This window comes from Paramormyrops kingsleyae, chromosome 19 (assembly GCF_048594095.1).
Source record: "Paramormyrops kingsleyae isolate MSU_618 chromosome 19, PKINGS_0.4, whole genome shotgun sequence".
NCBI classification, from domain to species: domain Eukaryota; kingdom Metazoa; phylum Chordata; class Actinopteri; order Osteoglossiformes; family Mormyridae; genus Paramormyrops; species Paramormyrops kingsleyae.
Genome location: NC_132815.1, coordinates 24,682,855 through 24,704,541, shown reverse-complemented (window position 1 = coordinate 24,704,541; position 21,687 = coordinate 24,682,855). Strand labels below are relative to the sequence as shown.

General features: G+C 45.4%; 1 protein-coding gene across 2 annotated transcripts; it reads left to right on the top strand.

The window, feature by feature from the left end:
- Positions 1 to 5: 5 nt before the first annotated feature.
- ccr6a (chemokine (C-C motif) receptor 6a) lies at positions 6 to 8,034 on the top strand. Of its 2 annotated transcripts, none has more exons than XM_023824845.2 (2): positions 6 to 1,573; positions 6,340 to 8,034. In XM_023824845.2, the coding sequence occupies exon 2, from the start codon at positions 6,359 to 6,361 to the stop codon at positions 7,508 to 7,510; it is 1,152 nt and encodes a 383-aa protein (XP_023680613.2). In that variant the 5' UTR covers positions 6 to 1,573; positions 6,340 to 6,358; the 3' UTR covers positions 7,511 to 8,034. The 2 variants fall into 2 exon arrangements, with proteins under 2 accessions (XP_023680613.2, XP_023680612.2); XM_023824844.2 differs by having other exon boundaries at positions 6 to 1,577.
- Positions 8,035 to 21,687: the final 13,653 nt, after the last annotated feature.

Genomic DNA, 21,687 nt, shown 5'->3' with positions numbered 1-21,687 from the left:
GGATTTTGTGAGGTGCTGCACACATCGGACACAGCAGAGAAACAGATCTATTTCTGGTTTTGGTTTCATGGAAGTAGCTCCGTGAAAGAAGCCTGCAAACATGCCTGACTGATCAAGTATGAAAATGCAGTGATGAATCAAAATCCACGGCATGCAAACTGACTGTGAGAGGATGCAGTTGATGTGATTCATTTTAGTTATGTCGATTAAGGACACCAGTCTTTGTAAATGAAGCAAAGACAAAAACACTTTCAGAGCGTGTATAGGTGGTGGGGGGGAGGCAAATCATGCTCTGTGTACTCGGGTGGTTTCAAATATTGTCCTGCAAGGCCATGTGTGAAAGCCACCATCACCACAGGCAGCAGCCCTGCAGGAGGTGTGATGTCTGTCAGGGGTCACCAGCCACCCCAGGGAGACGACTATCCCACATCCTCATAACGGCTGTACCTCTAGGGCAGTGTTTCCCAATCCGGTCCTCAGGGACCCGCAGTCGGTCCACGTTTTTGCTCCCTCCCAGCCCCCAGCAAAATGTGGGCTGTCTCTGGATCCCCGAGGAATTGAGAAACACTGCTCTAGCGGAAGGGCAGGTAGACACGGCCAGACGTTCTCTGCTGCAGTATGAGGACAGTCTGCAGTGAATGTGGTTGAGGCCCAACGTGGGATGTCCATGGTGAATGACTGTCAACCTTAGTCCTGAGGCTTTTGAAAGGCAGGGAATCCCGGCTGGATTTTGGGGTGAAATCTTTAATTATTTTTAATTTTTTTAGGTAAATCAGATTTAAATCACTATATGAAAGTGATGTGTAACTGTTTAATATGTTTGCCAGTCAATGAGACTTTGATTCATTGTTTTCATTCAGAGTTTTACACAATCGCGGGGTGGAGAAGGCTGCTAAGGGGGGAAAACAAGTCATTTCTCTTTGCCATGGAGCACATTTCAGTAGATGGCCCCCCTCTGACAGGAGCCGGGTGTGTTTCTGCTTCTCCAGACCACCCATGTGCGCAGTGTTCATGTTAGATTTCTGTGCATGTCACTCTTCTGCCAAATTGTCAGAAATGGTGTTATTCTTCTGTGGCTTTGGCCTTTTTTTCAACAACCGAAAATATTTTCTGTGTACTCAAGACTTTGTTTACGCCTTAAGTTCCCCATTTAGAATGTCTGATACCACTGCCAAATGTCACCATTTCCACCCGCAAGCCAGTAAAGCCTCCTCTCATTTAAACAGCCTGAGAGACTCCAGTCACCTCACACACCATGGCTTGTTTCTGCTGTTATTCATGATTATGAGATGATTATGAGAGGGATGGTTATCTTGACGTGCAGCATGGTTAAAGCGATAAGCGCAGCCTTTTACAAAGGCTGGCAAAAGATCTGTGTGGTCCTGACGTCAGCACACACACAGAGCGCTCCAGCCTGTGCCGTACTTCAGCCTTTGATGAGAGCTCATTAGTGAAAGAGCGTCGAGGTGTGCCTAACTCCTGAGACAGACTTCTGGGGACGCCAAAAATTTTAATAAATAAGAAAGAAATTCTGCACCATACAGGCTGTTGTAGGAGTCCAGCCCGTTCGGAAGTAGGTAAGTTCTCATTTTAAAATTTTTATTAAAAAAATAATGCCAGAAATATGGATCTGCCCTCATGTAATGTTGTGCTCTGATTTCAAACATAAAACATTGCATAATAATGGTATTTAGTGTAATTATTACAGTTTTGGTAGCATTACATATCTTATACATCTAATTTATTATGCTACTGCTAATGAGTTATGGCTTTATTTCATATTGGCATTTTTTTGTTTTTCATATTTCGCACAAACTGCTTATATTAACTTAAAAATAGTATATTTTGGGTTATTAGGTTAGTTTTAAAGGTTAGTTAGTTGAAGTTATGAGGTAATAGAAACCAATATTGTGTAAAACTATGATTTACAAAGGACTTCTTAGCACATAAAATGTTGTGCTTTTGATGTCTTATAAGCCTGTGTGGTCTGGGCGCAGTATGCGCACGACACAATAAAGCATTCGTTTTTATAGATATATGGTATAATTATATAACCTGTCATTTGCTTAAAATCACTTAAAATTCACTGTTTATTATTTTGGATTACATTTACATTTCAACAATCCTGCAACAGTAAATTGCAGTATTTTTGGTAAATCTTGAATTTTGTTTTCAGCTACTTTACGTCAAGCTTCTGTCAAAGAGATGCCCTTTAATTGATTCTTGATGCAATCTGATAGTGATGAATTTTAACGTGGGATTCTTTTTTTGTTTCTTCATTAATTTCAGTGTGACCTTTATTTGGCTCACTGACTCATATCTACAGAGTCAAAAAATATCTTCGTATTCTGAAGGTTTTAAAACAATGTAGGTGGCACCAACATGAAACACTATAAATTAAAGAAAATATATCTGTGCCGAGATCTGAATTTGCAGCTGCACTCCACTGCTACAGTGCTGGGTTTGCAGTGCGAGCGAGCTTCTCCATCGCCACTGCCTCCCTTCACTCAAAAGTGCAAAAAAGTTCCAGAAAGGTAGTGACAATTCTGCAGGGTATCCTGTGTGTGTTACACGCTTGATCTCTGACAGTCATCCCTTCAGTTCATAAGACTGCTGTGCACTTATCGACGCTGCTGCTCCTGACCACCTAGGTGTGACACAGCCCAGAACGCTCTGTGGAGCTTCTGTGTGGTTATTTTAAACGGCACACGTGTGTTTCACCACAGAGCCCATGGTTGTGCAAACATTTTATCATCCAGATTATCAGCATGAAACCGAAAAAGAGAGAAGCTGACCCAGTGACAGATATATGGCCCTCGTCAAAGACAATGAATTAGATTCCATCTGTATCTGAACCCTGCCCAGTGAGTTGACATTTAAGTGACTTTTTGGTCCTGGGGAGCAATCTTAGAACATTCACCCCCACCCCTGATGAGAAGCTCATCCGGTTCTGTATCCAGACCAAACTGTGGACTCTACATCAGCACCCAGATGTGACCGAGACACCTTTGGTCCTTATACACTGTGAGATGGATCGCATCACTTTGTCAGTATGTACAAACATACCAGAATTGTATGAAACATGAAGTTCAGGGCAATATCCCTGCAGAAACATTTCTGTATGATACACACACATCTGAAGAGCACAATATAAATTACAAATTTCTAGTCTGGTGCTTCCTCACCAGCGTTTTTTATGTTTATATTTTATGTTTTTGTGAAAATACATCGAGGATACACAAGACTTCAGTGTTGCGCTTTATTAATGAATCAGCTTCTTGTATCGCAGCACAGAATTTTTTATTTTATTTTTTTAACAACTTACGTAGGTAGTGAAAATATGGTCTACTTCTGTTGTATACTCAAGCCATGCTGGTAGCCACAAACCGTACATTTCCAACTTAACAGGGAAGTCCATTGTAATCATGTAACTACCTGCAATTATCTATTCTCACACTATTGTGCTGCGCTATTGTCTAAGCTTTTGAAAAACTTTTTGTTTTAGAACAGAGAAGTGTATAAGAACATAAATTGTAACTGTGCCAAAGATTGCATATTGTAATACATTTACAGATGTCCTCATTCATACTAGTAGCTCATTTACAAACAGCTAGTGAACATGTCTTTAACTAGTAACCTTAACACACCTATACTCAGGTGTTCTTATGTCCTGGTGGCAAGAAGATAAATGCTTACCAATGCCCCACACAACAATACTGCATAGACATGACTCACTTTTAAGCGTGATATTACAGCCAGTAAACGTTTGAGGTTTGTGGTAAGGAGATTTGTCCTAAATACTGCATCCTTTCAGGCCACAATCACACTGTTAATTAGTATGTCAATATGAATTGATATTCATAAAAGTCTATGTTCACATGTGACGTATTCAAGAATATATAATCATAGTCTGTGACCCTAACTAGGATGGATGGATGGATCATACAAATTTCCATTTGGACTTTTTTTTTTTTTTTTATTCATTTTTGTTTGTCTATTAGTTATATCCCATGGTTTTAGATATAGGAGGGGAATATGAAACATTATATTGAGTGAGAAAAATGTCTTTCATCTAAAAGTGAGCAAGGTCCTTTTGATGAAATAAAAAAAAATATGTTTAGGAGAATTATTTTTAATGCAAACAATTATATAAAAAGATTTTTAATATTGAGTTTATTCTGGTAACATTGCAAGATATTTTTAAATGATTTATGTATATTGGAATAGACTTTAATGTTCAGTGTCAATAAGAATTTTCTTCAGAAGTGACAACAGGTTGGAGGTTTGCTGATATTATTGGGGTCTTGCTCTGAAGTGAGGTTTTTTCCTCATTAAAATCTATGCGGAGATGTTAACTTTGCGAGACGCAGCTTTTATGATGTAAGGATCAGAAGGACCTGAATGGACGTCTAACGGGTTTCCATGCAGAATGGAGGACAGACACTCCTGTCTGCACTGCTGTCGTGCATCCGCATGGGTGCTGAATCACCACGGCAACGTGCCGGACGGACGCTGTGGTTTTGCTAATGAGATTAAGATCTGCCACCTGGTGCTGTCACTCGAGCAGATGAAAGTGGGTCAGGGGCCCGGTGTGAGAACATCATCACCTGTCAGCATGAGCCGCTGGCAGCTTTGCAGCTCTGCCGAGGGCCCATTGGGTAAAAGCAGCCGCTGCTGCCTCCTCAGAGGGACGTCTGCTTCTCATATAGATGTCATGCTTCTCAGCTTCAGACACCTGAGCCAATAGGGTACATGCGATGATGACTGGGCCGGCTCAGCCTTTTCAGGGGCCCAAGGCAAAATTTTACTTAGGAAGCCCCCCTACCAGGAAAACTTATGATCTTTCCGCTTTCTCCAAAGCACAGGTGATTTGGGGACCCCAGGCAACTGCTTATTGTACCTATAACTAGATCCGGCCCAGTATTTCGGTTTTACTGAGGGATGTCCTCAGCATCAAGGCATGAGCAATATCAGTGGCGGCACAGATTAAGATCTGTATTTATATATATATATGTGTGTATATAAAATACAGAGATTACTCAAGGTTTCAATGTCAAATGTAGGGCAGCATTAAAGTTTGTGCCGTGAATGAAAGTAGGACAGAAGTTTGGGTTTTGTTACTGAAAGTAGGACAAGTTGAAAGGAGCTCAATTGCAATATCAATGCAAGACACATTCATTTCCCAGATCAAATGTCATTAAAAACCTGCTATGTTCTTTTTTTAATGTTCTGCAGTCATATGCAAACTGCTTGCAAAAATGTTCAAATACATTTTGATGTAATTCAGTTACATCAAAATCAATAATAATTATTCCCTGACTCCTTCCTGAAAATGATCATTTTTAATACATCCTTCTTGTGTTTCTCTGTGAAGTTTGTCGTCTTATGACAATTATTACAAATTTCACTTGATTGTTCATATTATTTTCAGAAAAAAAACAGTCCAAGAATACATAGTCCATGTTTAGTTGCTGAACTTCAGTTCCATTTAAAATCACATCGTCAGATTTATAGAGGTGTAACTGATATTGTAAATATTCTTCTCCTATTTAATCATGCAGCAAAAATAGTAATTTTGTAATTGATGTACATCGCTGGCGTCCCACAGTGTGTCACCGTCAGGCTGGCAAAGACTGCACAGTTTTCTCCCCCCGAATGAATGTTTTTTTTTTTTTTTTTTGCTCAGGACTACATATAAAAGTCATTATACTGGATCAGAGTTATCTAGGCAGAGCTGTGTGTGTATATGCGATTTTGTGCATATTTTATTCTGGGGACGAGATTTCCCCACAACGTGATAGAAACGTGTAACTTTTTACCTTGTGGGGAAATTTTTCAGTCCCCAACAAGGATAACCTCAATTTTATTTAAAAATAAACTGTGAATGGAATCAAAAAAGCAAAATAAAAATGCCTAAAAGTCTTGTATTATGTTTGGTTACTTATGGTTAGTGGTAAGGCTGGGTAGGGTGTCATTGTTTGGATTAGGGGATTAGGGTTTTGGCCATAGAAATGAATGGAGAGTCCCCATAAACATATGGATACGAAGACGGTTTGTGTGTGTGTGTGTGGGGGGGGGGGGTATTTTGGAATAGGGCAATAACATTCTACAGGTATATTTGTGTGGTATATGATACTTTCTGGGAAATGCTTGGATATGTTTTTATTGAGCAAGAACAACTCCTAAAAAGATATAAAAGATATAAATATCTATATGACTGAATTTTTACATTAGAATTAATGCACGAGGTTGTATATTTTTTGCAAATGTTTTGTGGAAAATGGGGTCTGAGCTTTCTTTTTGATATGATGCGTGTTTTTCTTTTTTTCTTCATTCCAGAAAATCCCGAGTGGAAAAAATGGATTATAATTATTCTATCGTTGAGCCATGTAACATGGAAAACGAGGAGGACGGATTTCAGGTGGCGAGAATCTGCATCCACGCTGCCGTCTGTATACTGGGCCTTCTGGGGAACATCCTGGTCATAGTCACCTACACACTCTACAAAAGGGCCAAGTCCATGACAGACGTGTATCTGCTGAACGTTGCCATCGCCGACCTGATGTTTGTGGTCACTCTGCCGCTGATCATATACAATGAGCAGTATAACTGGGTCATGGGAGACGCATCCTGCAAGCTGCTTCGGGGTGTTTACAGCGTCAACCTCTACAGCGGTATGCTGCTGCTGGCCTGCATCAGCGGTGACCGTTATCTCGCTATTGTGCAGGCCAGGAGATCCTTTGGGATCCGCTCCAAGACCATGACCTACAGCCGCATCATCTGCGTGGCTGTCTGGGTGCTGGCTCTCAGCCTTTCCGTACCCACATTCATGTACAGTGAGAAATACAGCGATTACCTTGAATATTACCCGATAAACAATACTGGCTTTGAATACATTCACAGCAGCACGGAAGGGCCTGAAGATCACCTGGAAAGCGAAACTGGGAGTGAATTCCCTGAAAACAGCAAGGAACTGTGTTATCTAAGGTTTAGCAACAACGATTTTGCAATGGTTCTGAAAGTCATCATCCCCACCACGCAGATGGTCATGGGCTTCTTCGTTCCATTCCTCATCATGGGTTTTTGCTACATCAGCATCATCATAACTCTGCTGCAGGCAAAGAACTTCCAACGGCACAAGGCCGTGAGGGTCGTCATGGCTGTGGTGGTTGTCTTCATCATCTGCCACCTCCCCTACAATGCCACACTCCTATACCATACCGTGGTCAAGTTTAATGAAAAGGACTGTTCAGAGGAGGTTAACATCCTGAAAGGCCTGGCCGTTACAGAAAGCCTGGCCTATCTGCACTGCTGCCTTAACCCGGTGCTGTACGCCTTCATAGGAGTGAAGTTCAGAAACCATTTCCGGAAGATCATGGAGGACTTGTGGTGCATCGGGAAGCGCTACATTTACTCCAGGCGCTCATCCTGGTTCACCTCGGAGACGTACCTGTCCAGGAAGTCCATAGATGGCTGCAGCAATGACAACGGGTCTTCTTTCACCATGTGAGGAATGCACACAGAATGCAGATGTTTTTCAAATGGTCCCGCGATGAGATCAGCTTGAGCCAACATGAGATCATTTGATTCAACATTTTCAAAGAATAAACTCTGACGCAGAACAAGGAACAATCTGTGAAACATGAGCACTGGGCAGGAACACCTAAAACATATCTGTGTATAAATGTATAATTCTGTTTCATCTTCGTTGCCTGAATGGCCATTGTGTTCATCGCATACCTTTATCGTCAACATCGCCTTGAAAGCATGACTGAGAAGGATGAATGAAAGCTACCGCTGGTTTTTGAGATTTAGTCATTTATCTCAGAGCACCTGCAGCTTTTTCTATTGTTCTGTTTAGCCTGTACTTACTGTCAGCAATGAAGTGTCTTTTAAAAAAAAAATAATAATAATTTGCCTTGTGTGATTGTCTTTGATTGCCTGCCAATGTTTATTTCAGCTTACAATGTTTATAGCCTTTTCGTAAATACTGTATATTTTTTGTTTATCCAATAAAGCTGAGTTCTCACAATTTTTTATTTGTCAACTTTTATTTTAAAAAAAGTTTTAATTAAAAAAAATTCTTGTGTAAGAAGTGAAGTGCATTCAGCCGGGGTCAACTTCATGACGTAGCCATGCTGCTGTTATGTTAAATTATATTTTATATTTTTCATAAATATATTTAGTCAGAAGTGGGATAAAAGCACAGTTTTGATGGAATGACTGTAGCTAATGAAGAACACATAGTGACTGCATGCCTACTGTGTGCAGGGGTGCCGTAAAGCTGGGGAAAGTTAAGACGATTGCAAGGGCCCCTGTGTGACTGTGGCCCTAAAACATTTGGAACATAATCCAATAGATTTGGGTTGGGGGCCCAATATAATATGCTGTCATGGGGCCCAAAATCTTTATTGGCACCCCTGACTATGTGATACTAAGTCTTATTTTAAATTCACTTTAAAACGTTGAGTCCGGGTTACTCGTTAAACAAACTGACCTCTTTTCTTATTTTAACTGTAATCTTGATTAAATGTTTTTAAAGGCATTCAATTTACTGCAACCCAAATTACCTAAGGTGTCTAATGTATTTTTTTTCCTGAGTAATGTCTATTAGTATTGGTGAATACTGTCTGCATACACCATTTGTAGCATCAGCATTGCTAGTCAGAATTCCGGTAAGATGTAGGAGAGTAGGCGGAACAAATATTCTTCCCGTAACTTGATTTATTTTTTTCTTCTAAGTTTAGCAATTGCGTTTAAAGATATTAGAGTAGCAGCTTTATGATTCATAATTTGATTCACTTGGAGGTTAAAAGACCCGTGATATTGTCAGAATGGTAGTGGTAGTCCTGCTCTCCTAAAACTGATTGACAGGGTGCAACTTTATAACAAAAAGTGCCATTGTGAAATAAAAAGCTGATTTAGAAAACAATCTTTCGGAAGTGTGAAATGTAAATGAATTATTTTGGTGATCACTTTTGCAATCTGTAAAACATTTTATAAAAATGACTGTCTAAAGAAAATCACATTATTATTAAACACAATTTAAATATCTTAAGTTGAAGCTACATCATTATTATGAAATACAATAGGTCTAAATTTTATTGCATTATTTTAAAATAAAATGGCACATTTAATTATTGAAATATTTGTGTGTGTGTGTGAGAGAGAGAAATATACATTCATTTGGCTGTTTCTCCTTTTCGGTTGGTTCCCCTTAGAAACAGAGCAATGTTTCTCAACCACAGGTCCGTGAAACATTACCAGGCCGACAGTATCCTCTACAAGGGTCTGGCTGCAGAGCACTGGGGGATGACCACTAGGAGGACCTCCACTGTGGGGCTAGAAATGACATGAGCTCCACATCTGGCTCAGCATGGTGCTATTAGAGAGACCTAATAAAGCAGTGGATAGATTCTACCTTGTTTCGTTTAAAATTATGGAGATGGATATTTCTCATATCTTAAGCTACATAGAGGTGAAAATTTCACACTGACTGCAAATGTAAATTAGACTAAGCTACTTCCTGTAGCTTTAAATGAGATTATTAACGTCGATTCCTATCACCAAAATAGCAAAAATGTACCGTAAAAGAGACAATTGAAGTCAGTTCCCAGTGTTGCACTAACGTCATATCCAGCATTATTGTGGAGGTTTTGTGGTTTTCAGCCTTCTAGGCTGAGCCTGAATTCAGGGGCTGCACCCTTCTAAGGTTGCATTTGCAAACCGAATGTCACAGCAGTGTGACAAAGCTGTCCCAGTTCAAAGGCTCATTCAAATGCAGTCTAGAAATGGGTCCTCCTGATGGATCCATTGCAGCCCAACATATCCCAAGATTCATTGCACATAGGTAAATTGTGTGTATCCTGGCTAGGCGATAGGAGCGACTCTTCGTGACTCAAAGGTAATGGTGGGAACAGCTGCCGATGCAATTAGGAAATTATCCATAGGCCAAATCGTCCCATTTGACAGTGCTTTCTGTTCAGCCTTCAAAGAATGCAGCCTACAAAGGCTACGCCTTCATCGAGACTGTGTCCATTAACGGATGCAGCCGCTGAATTTGGCCATGGCCCTAGTGGATGTGCTGCTTCTGTTCTTGAAGTTTTCATAACATCATGTCTGAGGTCATGTGAGTTCCAGTCCCGGATTGGAAGCCACCCAGTGTCCTGCAGCCAGATCCTCATGGGAAACCACAGTTATAAGAACATAAGAACTATACAAACAAGAGGAGGCCATTCGGCCCATCGAGCTCGCTTAGGGAGAACTTAACTAATAGCTCAGAGTTGTTAAAATCTTATCTAGCTCTGATTTAAAGGAACCCAAGGATTCAGCTTGCACTACGTTATCAGTAAGACTACTCCATACTCTAACTACACGCTGTGTAAAGAAGTGCTTCCTCAAATCCAGTTTGAAATGTTCTCCCGCTAATTTCCACCTATGGCCACGAGTTCTTGTATTTGAACTAATGCTGAAGTAACTATTCGGTTGAACAGCATCCAAACGTTATAAACACACATACACATATATGAGAGAGAGAGACTATTTGGCAATTAGGAAAACCATTGGCGTGAGTTTCAGTGACGATTTGAACCATGAGCTGCGGCTCTCAGTGCCGCTGGAGCATTTTGGTGCTTCTGCTTTCTGCAGGTAACCTAGTTAAATGAAGCTTTTAACCAAAACTTTTTTTCGGTGAAACACGTGCGCTGTGTGGCCCTCCCCAAGGCAGTTTGGTCGCACAGTAGCACAAGGCATCGCACACCCGCCAGCAAATTACTTTGAAATTTTATTTATAATTATTTATGTATTATTTATGTGCGTGGCGGCCGTGCAAAGGACTGACTTTCATTTGGGGGCCCATGTTAACAGATCAGAGTGGTGCAAAGGACTGACTTTCATTTGGGGGCCCATGCTAACAGATCAGAGTGGTGCAAAGGACTGACTTTCATTTGGGGGCCCATGCTAACAGATCAGAGTGGTGCAAAGGACTGACTTTCACTTGGGGGCCCATGCTAACAGATCAGAGTGGCCTCACGGCCTGTGTGACACGTTTAGCTCACGCCTCACCACAGCGCCACCTCATCTGCAGAGTTAAAGTGGCACCTTTTTTGTTTTTGATTCTCAGCCGAAACACAGATAAAAGATCTTTTGATAGTTATACTGATAGTCATGAAACAGCAAAATTATATAACTGACATTTCAAAATGGTTTCAATAGTAGTAGTAGTAGTAGTAGTATTACAATTTAGCACACGCTTCTTAACCTTCATCTAACCTAAATATAAATGAAATTTATAATGAATTGAGATCAAGCGTTCCGCTATCAATGGCCATTATGAAAGGAAAACTCGATATAGAAAGATAGTCCAGCACTGCGGCCGCCTGTCACACGCCACACAGCCGGTCTGTCCCAGGCCTGTCACACGCCACACAGCCGGTCTGTCCCAGGCCTGTCACACGCCACACAGCCGGTCTGTCCCAGGCCTCTCACACGCCACACAGCCGGTCTGTCCCAGGCCTCTCACACGCCACACAGCCGGTCTGTCCCAGGCCTCTCACACGCCACACAGCCGGTCTGTCCCAGGCCTGTCACACGCCACACAGCCGGTCTGTCCCAGGCCTGTCACACGCCACACAGCCGGTCTGTCCCAGGCCGGAACGCTGCTTCGTCTCTGACCCGACTGACAGCTCGACCCTCATATCACTACTGATGAGTGTCTCATGCTGCCTGCCCCCCCCAGCGTGACCCTGCTACTCGTTAGTCTCGCCTCTTGTTCCTAACCTATCCTAAAGTCTCCCCATGGGGGTTCTCCGGTTCTCCGGTTCTCCGGAATCAAGCTCCTGCCTTCCTCACTTGGCGTGACACTGAGATAATTGCTAATGTGGATTTTTTTTAGCAAGCACCCTACTAGAACATAAAAATATTTATTTATGACTCCCCTTATTTATAATTCCTCACTGAAATATCATCCCTTTTGAAAGCTTCTGTCAGCTTTATCCTGTTATTACACTGACTGACAAGAAAAAGGATTGTTCAGCTTTAAGAATCACAGTGTCTGACTAAATATTTGAATTATCAACCTTCAGGGGCAGCTCTGCTCAATACAGACACCCAAAATTTAAATAAAAAAAAAATCAAAAAGTGCTCCCACCCCAAACAAACAAATGTACGCTCAATGCACATACAGTTGTGTTCAAAATTATTCAACCCCCACTGAAATTGAGTGTTTTGGCCAGTTTGACATTGATTTTGATCATTTCAGTCATCTTGTTTACAATTAAATCAAAGAGGCACTTGTAAGTCAGACAAATATAACATAACATTTATAAGGAAATAACCACAAATGTCTTTTCTGTGCTCACATCATTATCAGTTTTATTCAACCCCCAAGTGACATTCATTCTTAGTATTTAGTACAACATCCTTTTCCAGTTATAACATCTTTTAAACGTGAAGCATAGCTTGACGCAAGTGTCTTGCAGCGATCTACGGGTATCTTAGCCCATTCTTCATGGGCAAAAGCCTCCAGTTCAGTCACATTCTTAGGCTTGCGCACTGCAGCTGCTTTCTTTAAGTCCCACCAGAGGTTCTCAATCGGATTTAAGTCTGGTGACTGCGATGGCCACTCCAAAATGTTCCAGCCTTTAATCTGCAACCATGCTCTAGTGGACTTGGAGGTATGCTTGGGATCATTGTCCTGTTGAAAGGTCCAACGTCTCCCAAGCCTCAGGTTTGTGACGGACTGCATCACATTTTCTTCCAATATCTCCTGGTACTGAAGAGAATTCATGGTACCTTGCACACGCTGAAGCTTCCCTGTACCTGCAGAAGCAAAACAGCCCCAAAGCATGATTGACCCCCCGCCATGCTTCACAGTAGGCAAGGTGTTCTTTTCTTCATAGGCCTTGTTCTTCCTCCTCCAAACATAGCGTTGATCCATGGGCCCAAACAGTTCTAATTTTGTTTCATCAGTCCACAGAACATTATCCCAAAACTTTTGTGGTTTGTCCACATGACTTTTGGCATACTGCAGTCGACTCTTCTTATTCTTTGGAGACAGCAAGGGGGTGCGCCTGGGAGTTCTGGCATGGAGGCCTTCATTACGCAGTGTGCGCCTTATTGTCTGAGCTGACACTTCAGTACCCGCATCTGACAAATCTTTTCTCAGTTCCTCAGCAGTCACACGGGGACTTTTCTCCACTTTGCGCTTCAGGTAGTGCACTGCAGTCGAAGTCAGCATCTTCTCTCTGCCACGACCAGGTAGCGTTTCAACAGTGCCCTTTGCCTTGAATTTGCGAATGATGCTTCCTATGGTGTCTCTTGGAATGTTTAACATCTTTGCAATCTTCTTATAGCCATTGCCCTTCTTGTGAAGAGAAATCACCTCTTCTCTTGTCTTCCTGGACCATTCTCTTGACTTCACCATGTTTGTAAACACACCAGTAAATGTCTAGAAGGAGCTGAGTATCACAGTCATTTTAAATCTGCCTATTTGGAGCTTATTATGCTTGATTGCTGCTCGTTGACATCCACAGGTGTTTTCAATACCTGATCGAAAACACTTGAATGAACCTCTGTTCTTAAGAGTGGTAGTCTTTAAGGGGTTGAATAATTGTGTCAATGAAGAAATCACACAAAAAACATTTAATACTGTATTACAAAAACATTTTAGTTGCATTTGGTTCTTTAAAAAGTCCTTGTAAGATTTCATTCTGAACACAATTACAAATGTACACTGAATTCCCTAAAACCCTTTACAGCATTGGGGGTTGAATAATTTTGAACACAACTGTAGTTGCAAAGTCATCTCCATCCAGCAGATCATACAGAATTTACAGTTACAAACACCAACAATTAGAGTTTCCACTTTCAATCTGAAGAAATATGTGTAAAATGGCATAACTTATTGATTAAAAACAGAACATAGCATTTTATATTTCATTATGGGATGGGTGACAGACAGAGAAAAAAAACACAGCAATCAATCACACTGTCAGTGTGTTCAGAATGATCTACTACCTACACTGGTAGACAAGGCATGGCTGTACAGCCGTAAGTTAATGGATAACATAATAAATACACAAAGACAAAACACAACATACTGCAGACTTCCTAGTCCATGGTCCACGAGGAACTTATGAGACAGGCTGTTCATACTGTTCAAACATCTCACCACCAAAAATGATGGTGAGTACCCTTCCAATCCACAGGAGAAGATGATAAATTATAACCTTTTTTTTATCTGCCACGGTGTCTTGTTCCGATGCCAAACACTTAACAAAGTGATGGAGGAAACACGTTGGCATCCACCCAACCAGGCCTTTTCCTGCTTACCTAAAAGGACTATGTTACCTACCTTCAGGCCAAGAAGTGGAACCCCAGTTTTCTTCTAGCCACTAACCAGTCATCAGTGCCACAAAACAGACCCCCAATCAAGAATATGTTTGGTTTCAACATTGGTATGGACCAAATCAGCCCAAAACCCCAGGTCCGGTCAGGGTGGGGAGCATGCACTGATGCAGCGAGCTGCCGCATCCACCACATGGCAAAACTCTTTGGGATCCCGGCTGGTGACCCCCCAGGCAGACACACGGTCCAGTCCCACCTTCTGGAAATGGCCATCCATCTGCCGCAACCAGGTGTTATGTGGGCGTCCCCTCGGCCCGGTCCAGCAATGAGGATCCTGCGAGCCGAATCACCCTCAGGGAAATGCGCCACATGGCCGTAGTGCCATAACTGACGCTCCCTCACAATGCAGGTAATGTGCCTTATTCAGGACTACTCTATCAACCAAATTCAACACAAAGTCAAACCAGTGGTACCCAAGGACTGTCCAAAGAGACATAATACTGAAGGAGTCCAGTCTTCGTCTCAGGTCACAGCCATACAGCAAGACAAGGAGCACCAGGACTCTAAAGATCTGGATCTCCGTCCTCTTGCAAACCCCCCCCCCACCCTCCTAAATACAATTCAAATAATATTGGTCAGGACATGTCCCTACCATCCACACCCAGATCTACGCTAGGGCTGGGCAATATAGCCAATAATGTTAGCATGATAAAAATTTTCATGTTACTTCATATCACTGATTATTACAATAAATGTCACATCATTGTTTCTTTCCAATTTAAGGCTGATGTGAAGGTTGGTTTTAAAGTATTCTAATCCTCAGAAGGTAAGAAACACTTGCCAAACAACATTTTGCATTTCACAAATCTGGCGCAAAAGCTGAACAGGTTATTTCGTCAGCGCTGGTTTAATGTCAGAGGAAGGTTGTAACTTCACAGTTATTGAGACTTTCACGGATGAGGCGCCTCAGCACTCGGTGACCTGCTCTGTTACTCTACATGGTCGGCCATTTCACGGCTGAGTTTCTGTTGTTCCTAAATGCTTCCACTTTGCAGTAATAACACTTACAGCTGACTGTGGAATATTTAGCAGGGAAAAAATTTCACAAACTGACTTATTGCAAAGATAGCACCCTATGATGGTACCATGCTTCAATTCACTGAACAATGTTCAATTTGTTCACAGATATTTGTAAACCTGACTGCATGGCTTGGTTCTTGATTTTATACACCTGTGGCAATTGGTCTGAATGAAACACCTGAATTCAGTGATTAAGAGGTGTGACCCTATATATGAGTCCATGTATATTTGGTAGTTACACACTATATACTTAGAGTATGTACGGCAGGATTATTCTCATTAAGGAAAAACATTTCCAAGAAATTAATTGAAAATGAAAAAAACTAAACGCAAACTATAAATAGGCCTATATTGCTTCAGAAAACAAATGCCAAATACTTTCCGTTACCGTTAAATACTGTTTAGCTAAAGTAATGATCTGTTTTTCTTTGGGCCTCTTGTGCAATGCACCATAGAAAAAGCCAACAGCACTACATTACGAGGCTTTGCAGTAGCCAGCTACAACTCACTCTAGGCCTACAATACAATTGAAAAATAGGTGTTTACAGTACGTATAATCTTTGGTTCGATCTCCATTCTGACTTCCTTATGGCGTCACATTAGAGTCAAAACTCGCACGCGTAAATATGCCACTCGCGAGCGCAAAGTCAAAACTCGCACACGTAAATATGCCACTCGCAAGCACAAAGTCAAAACTCGCACGCGTAAATATGCCACTCGCGAGCACAAAGTCAAAACTCACACACGTAAATATGCCACTCGCGAGCATATGGCGAAGAGCTGCGTGCGCGTTCATCATAATATCCTTCGGCCCCTCTCTGCGCTCGAGGGAAATTTCCGCGCTCGCGTTCTGCCGGGGGGAGGTTTTGACAGTTTGGGGGCGGAGTCATGCCGTCTCTGACAGCGAACGTTATTGGCGGATGGGTACTGGCTTTGTGATTGGCTGTAAACTTACCAGGATGACTGCAGACTGTAAGTGGCAGGATTGCGCCCGATAGTGTCTAATCTGGCATAAAATCTGGAGAAGTAGAAGAGGAAAATGGCGGACGAAGAAGAACGGCGACAGGTAGGTTAAGTGAGAAATATGGTTTATCTGTATTACAAGTATAATTTCACCGATTCTCATTGCCCCCTTACCTGTTTCCCCATCAATATAAAACAGATACAGTTACAGAATGCAGCGACACAAATCATTGGGATGCTGAGGCAGGCATTAGGTTCAGCATCTACATACGGTAAAGTAACGTTATCATGTGTTACGACCTGAGCTGCATCTACGTTTAACAAGTCATTTTAATAATGATGCTGTCTAAATTATTAACTTTATCCATTTAGCTTAAGTCAGTACTAAAAACATTACATTAAAGTCTTTATCTGGAACTAGTGTGTCCCCATGTGAAGATATTTTTTGTAAATCAATTCCCAAATGGGCACTACATTGCAGATTTAAGTACTATAGAACAGAATAGTTTAACTAACCCACAGCGTTCAAATACCTACTGAAAGCTTCTATACAAAATCCTACAACAACGTTAGTAATACTCATCGTATGTGGTTGCATAACGAGGTGTAGAATTTATGTATGGTCTATGGAAACTCGTAACACATGATAACATTACTTTACCGTTCCCGTTTGTTATAATACCACTAACAGCTGATTTCACAAATGGACTTATCGCAGAGGTGGCATCCTTTCACGGTACCATGGTTGAATTCACTGAGCTCCTGAGAGCGACCCATTCTTTCGCAAATGTTTGTAGAAGCTGTCTGCATGCCCAGGTGCTTGATTTTATACACCAGTGGCTATGGGAGTGACTGGAAGACCTGAATTCAATGATTTGGAGGGGTGTCCCAATACTTTTAGCAATATAGTGCATGTTAAAATCCATTTAAACTGAGGTACCTTAAATCCAACAAGTTATTATAGCTAACCAAGAAATGTCACTTCATTAAACAGGCCCTCAGTGATTACAATATGATCCAGTGCCCATTAATTATTGCACTCCTGAGGGCAATGGCACAGGAGGGAGTTTAATATTAGGTAGGACACAACTTAATTTTAAATGCAAAACCGTTTTATTAGGGGAGGACAAATTAATCTAAATTAAATATTGGGATTGGGGGGGTTACATGCTATGCCCCTATGAGTGTGCAGTTTCCTCCTGGTTCTCTGGCTCATTAACATGCAGTTAGGTGAAATTCCACCTGTAAACTAACGGTAAGGTATGTAAGAGTACATTACATCCTGTGATGTCATGGAATTCCATCTAGGGTGTTCGCCTGCCAAATTCCCTCTACTTCCCTGGATACGCACCAAAGACCCTGCCACCCTAAATTTGGATGGATGGATTGATGGATGGATGGATGGATGTCCTGATAAATATTTTGTATTTATGCCTTACTGTTTCAAACATTAAATCTTTATGTGATGATCAGTGGACTTTGTAGGTCTGCCTCTGAAGGATTTACTCGACAGAAAGTAGAACTTGGAAATCCCTTCCGATGAAATGCAGGACCTCTGACTCAGCTTGAAGCAGCTCTCAGTAAATCAGAACGATGATACTGATTAGTGTTACTTGTGTCATAACCAATGAAAGTGAGACATACTCAAATCTGGCCAGTAGCAAGATTAGCTCACATTCTGTTGACTAGTTTAACAGAAATAGAGACTAATTAGAGATCAGAGCAAATATCAACACAATATTTATACAACATTTAATGGGGAATAATGTTCCTAGTGGTCTTTTGGACATGCAATAATTCATTAACTCAAGGCCTGTGTTGTGATCGGTGAGCAAGCGAGCCGAGAAGCAGGCGAAGCAAGCCGAGAATGCAGACAAACGGGGTTTATTCGGCACAAGACAGAGACACCAACTAACATTAATGACGGATCTGGGGTAACAGACTCAGACGCGGACTAAATACAGCAGACAAGCCACAATAACAAGGAACAGCTGGGCACGATCGGGAAAGCACACGTGGATAATGAGGGGGCGTGGCACACATCAGGAGCGGACGGAGCAGGGTGTGACATAACCCCCCCCCAAAGGCGCGCACTCCGGGCGCGCCAGAGAGGAGGCGACGGACGAGACGAGACCGGGGAACAGGACCTGAAAGACAAAACCAAAAACCATCAACGAAGAACAGGGAACAAGACCGAAACACAGAACAAAAACAAGGACGAAACGAAAGACAGGACCCGACAAAGAACAGGAAACGCGGACAGGCAGACAGAGAAAGGAGACCCAGAGGGGACAGAAAACGGAGGAACAACAGGGCAAGGAGTGAACACAGGAGACACCGAGGGACGAGGAGCAAAGACAGGCGGGACAAAGGGACCAGAAGGGAACGGAGGAGACACAGAGGGACGAGGAGCAGAAACAGGCGGGACGGAAGGAAAGGGAGGAGGAAGCAGGGGAGCCCAAGGGAACCCAGGCGGGCGAGGGAAGGCAGCCGCAGGGGCCGCAGGCGGAAGGGAGGCCGGAGCAGGAGGGGACCACACAGGGGACAAGGAGACAGACGGAGGGACCGACAAAGGAAACGAGGAGGGAGCAGGAGGGAACCCCGGCGCAGGCAGGCAGAAGGGGGAAGCCGCAGCAGGCGGAGGCGCAGCCGGAGCCAGGGAAGGCGCCGTCCGACGCCCAGCCGAAGCGGGGGGGCCCGGAGGCGGCCGACGAGGCGCCGACGGAGGGACCGCAGGCGGGCGACGAGGCACCGGAGGGGGACCCGGAGGCGACAGCCGAACCGGAGCCGCAGGACCCGCAGGCAGCCACCGAGCCACGGCCAGGGGGCGCACGGGCGAGCCAGGGGGCAGGGCGGGCGGGACCCGGGCCCGACGCCTGTGTCCCCGTCCCCCACGGGAAACGGACAGGCGGGGTCCTGGGGGGTGTCGGCCTCGCTGAGGCAAGGGCGTGGGAGTCAGGGCCTCTAAGGAGGCAACAGGCGGGGCAGTCGGCGGCGTGGCCGTGGGCGTGGCCGCAGGCGGGGCAGCCAGAGCCGCGGACAGGACTGGAGAGCTAGCCTCAGGCGGGGCCGCGGGCAGAGCGGCGGCCTGGACAGGCGAGCAGGGCTGGGCCGACCGGACAGGCGAGCCGGGCAGTTCCGGCAAGCAGGGCTGGCCGGACAGGACAGGCGAGACGGGCAGGACCTGCGAGCAGGGCTGGCCGGACAGGACAGGCGAGACGGGCAGATCAGGCGAGACGGGCGAGACAGGCAGGTCAAGAGCCGGCCGGACAGGCAGTTCAGGAGCCGGCAGGACGGACGAGACAGGCAGTTCGAGAGCCGGCAGGACAGGCAGTTCAGGAGCCGGCAGGACGGACGAGACAGGCAGTTCAGGTGCCGGCAGGACAGGCGAGACAGGCAGGTCGAGAGCCGGCAGGACAGGCGAGACGGGCAGGACTGGCGAGCAGGGCTGGCCGGACAGGACAGGCGAGACGGGCAGGACCGGCGAGCAGGGCTGGCCGGACAGGACAGGCGAGACGGGCAGGACCGGCGAGCAGGGCTGGCCGGACTGGACGGGCAGGTCAGGCGAGACGGGCTTGGGCATGCGGCCAGCAGGGGGCGCCGCAGCGGGCGCCGCCATCACGCGGCCAGCAGGGGGCGCCGCCATCACGCGGCCAGCAGGGGGCGCCTCTGCAGGCACCTCGGGCGTGCGGCCAGCAAGGGGCGCTTCTGCAGGCACCTCGGGCGTGCGGCCAGCAAGGGGCGCTGCAGGGGGTGCCGCCGTCACGCGGCCAGCTGGGGGCACCTTGAGTGTGCGGCCAGCAGGGGGCGCCTCATCAGGCGCTGCAGTCCTTTGGCCAGCAGGGGGCGCCGCAGCAGGCGCCGCCAGCACGCGGCCAGCAGGGGGCACCGCGGCGGGTGCCGCAGCCAGAGTGGTGGCAGCTGCAGGGACTGCAGGCAGAGCAGGCAGGACAGGCGGGTCAGGTGGGTCGAGCAGGACAGGCGGGTCAGGCGTAGCCGCTGGCAGAGCGGCAGAAGCTGCAGCAGGCGGTGCCGCGGGCAGAGCGGCAGAAGCTGCAGCAGGCGGTGCCGCGGGCAGAACGGCAGAAGCTGCATCAGGCGGTGCCGCGGGCAAAGCGGCGGAGGCTGCAGCAGGCGGTGCCGCGGGCAAAGCGGCGGAGGCTGCAGCAGGCAGCGCAGCCACGGGCAGATCGGCGGCGGCAGCAGGCAGCGCAGCCGCGGGCAGATCGGCGGCGGCAGCAGGAGACGGTGCCGCGGGCAGAGCGGCGGCGGCAGCAGCAGACGGTGCCGCGGGCAGAGCGGCGGCAGTAGCAGCAGGCGGTGCTGCTGGCAGGTCCGGAATAGGCGCCAGGATCGGCGCCGGGCGTGCAGGCGCTGCCCCTTTAAGTGCCTTGGGAATCCGGGGAATTGCGTCCCAGACGGCCCTAATCCCCTCGTATTCCAGACGGCCGCCCCGTAATATGGAGGCTGTTGGTGACGGCAGCTGCGCAGCTACCGTGATCCCCGCTAATTTCTGCATCGGGAGGGGCTCCTCCCGATAATCAGCGGGGAGAGAGGCAAACCGGAGAGAGCAAGCCCCCAGGGAGATGGTTGGGGTTTCCTCTGGTCCTCTCCCCTTGCGCCTCTTCTTTTTCCTCCGGCCTTTGCTGGGTGGTGGCGACGGGGTTGCCAGAGAGAGGGTGAGCGGCTGGAGCCGCCTCTCCGTCACCCCCTCGATGAGCTGCCGGAGGTTTTCGCGCACTATAGCCAGGGTGTGCGCGTTCCCGGACGGCGACATCTCACTCAAGAGAGTACCGCTCCGGCTGGCTAAATTCCGTAGTTCGGGGTCCTCTTGGACCTCCGGTAGGTTCAGCCAGTAGATGACCTCCTGCAGCAGGTCGACGCGTTGATCGTCGACCTGCGGAGGTGCGTTGGGGAGATCCGTCATTCTGTTGTGATCGGTGAGCAAGCGAGCCGAGAAGCAGGCGAAGCAAGCCGAGAATGCAGACAAACGGGGTTTATTCGGCACAAGACAGAGACACCAACTAACATTAATGACGGATCTGGGGTAACAGACTCAGACGCGGACTAAATACAGCAGACAAGCCACAATAACAAGGAACAGCTGGGCACGATCGGGAAAGCACACGTGGATAATGAGGGGGCGTGGCACACATCAGGAGCGGACGGAGCAGGGTGTGACAGCCTGGAAGATAAAAGTCTACAAAAGCTCTCTCATACAAAACCAAATAATCAATCAATCAATCTTGTTGTAAATTTCTGAAGTTATAAATTCCAAAAAATAAAATAATAATAAAA

Bases quoted from the DNA above. Each gene is read 5' to 3' on its own strand.
- ccr6a (XM_023824845.2), top strand. From the start codon at position 6,359: ATGGATTATAATTATTCTATCGTTGAGCCATGTAACATGGAAAACGAG.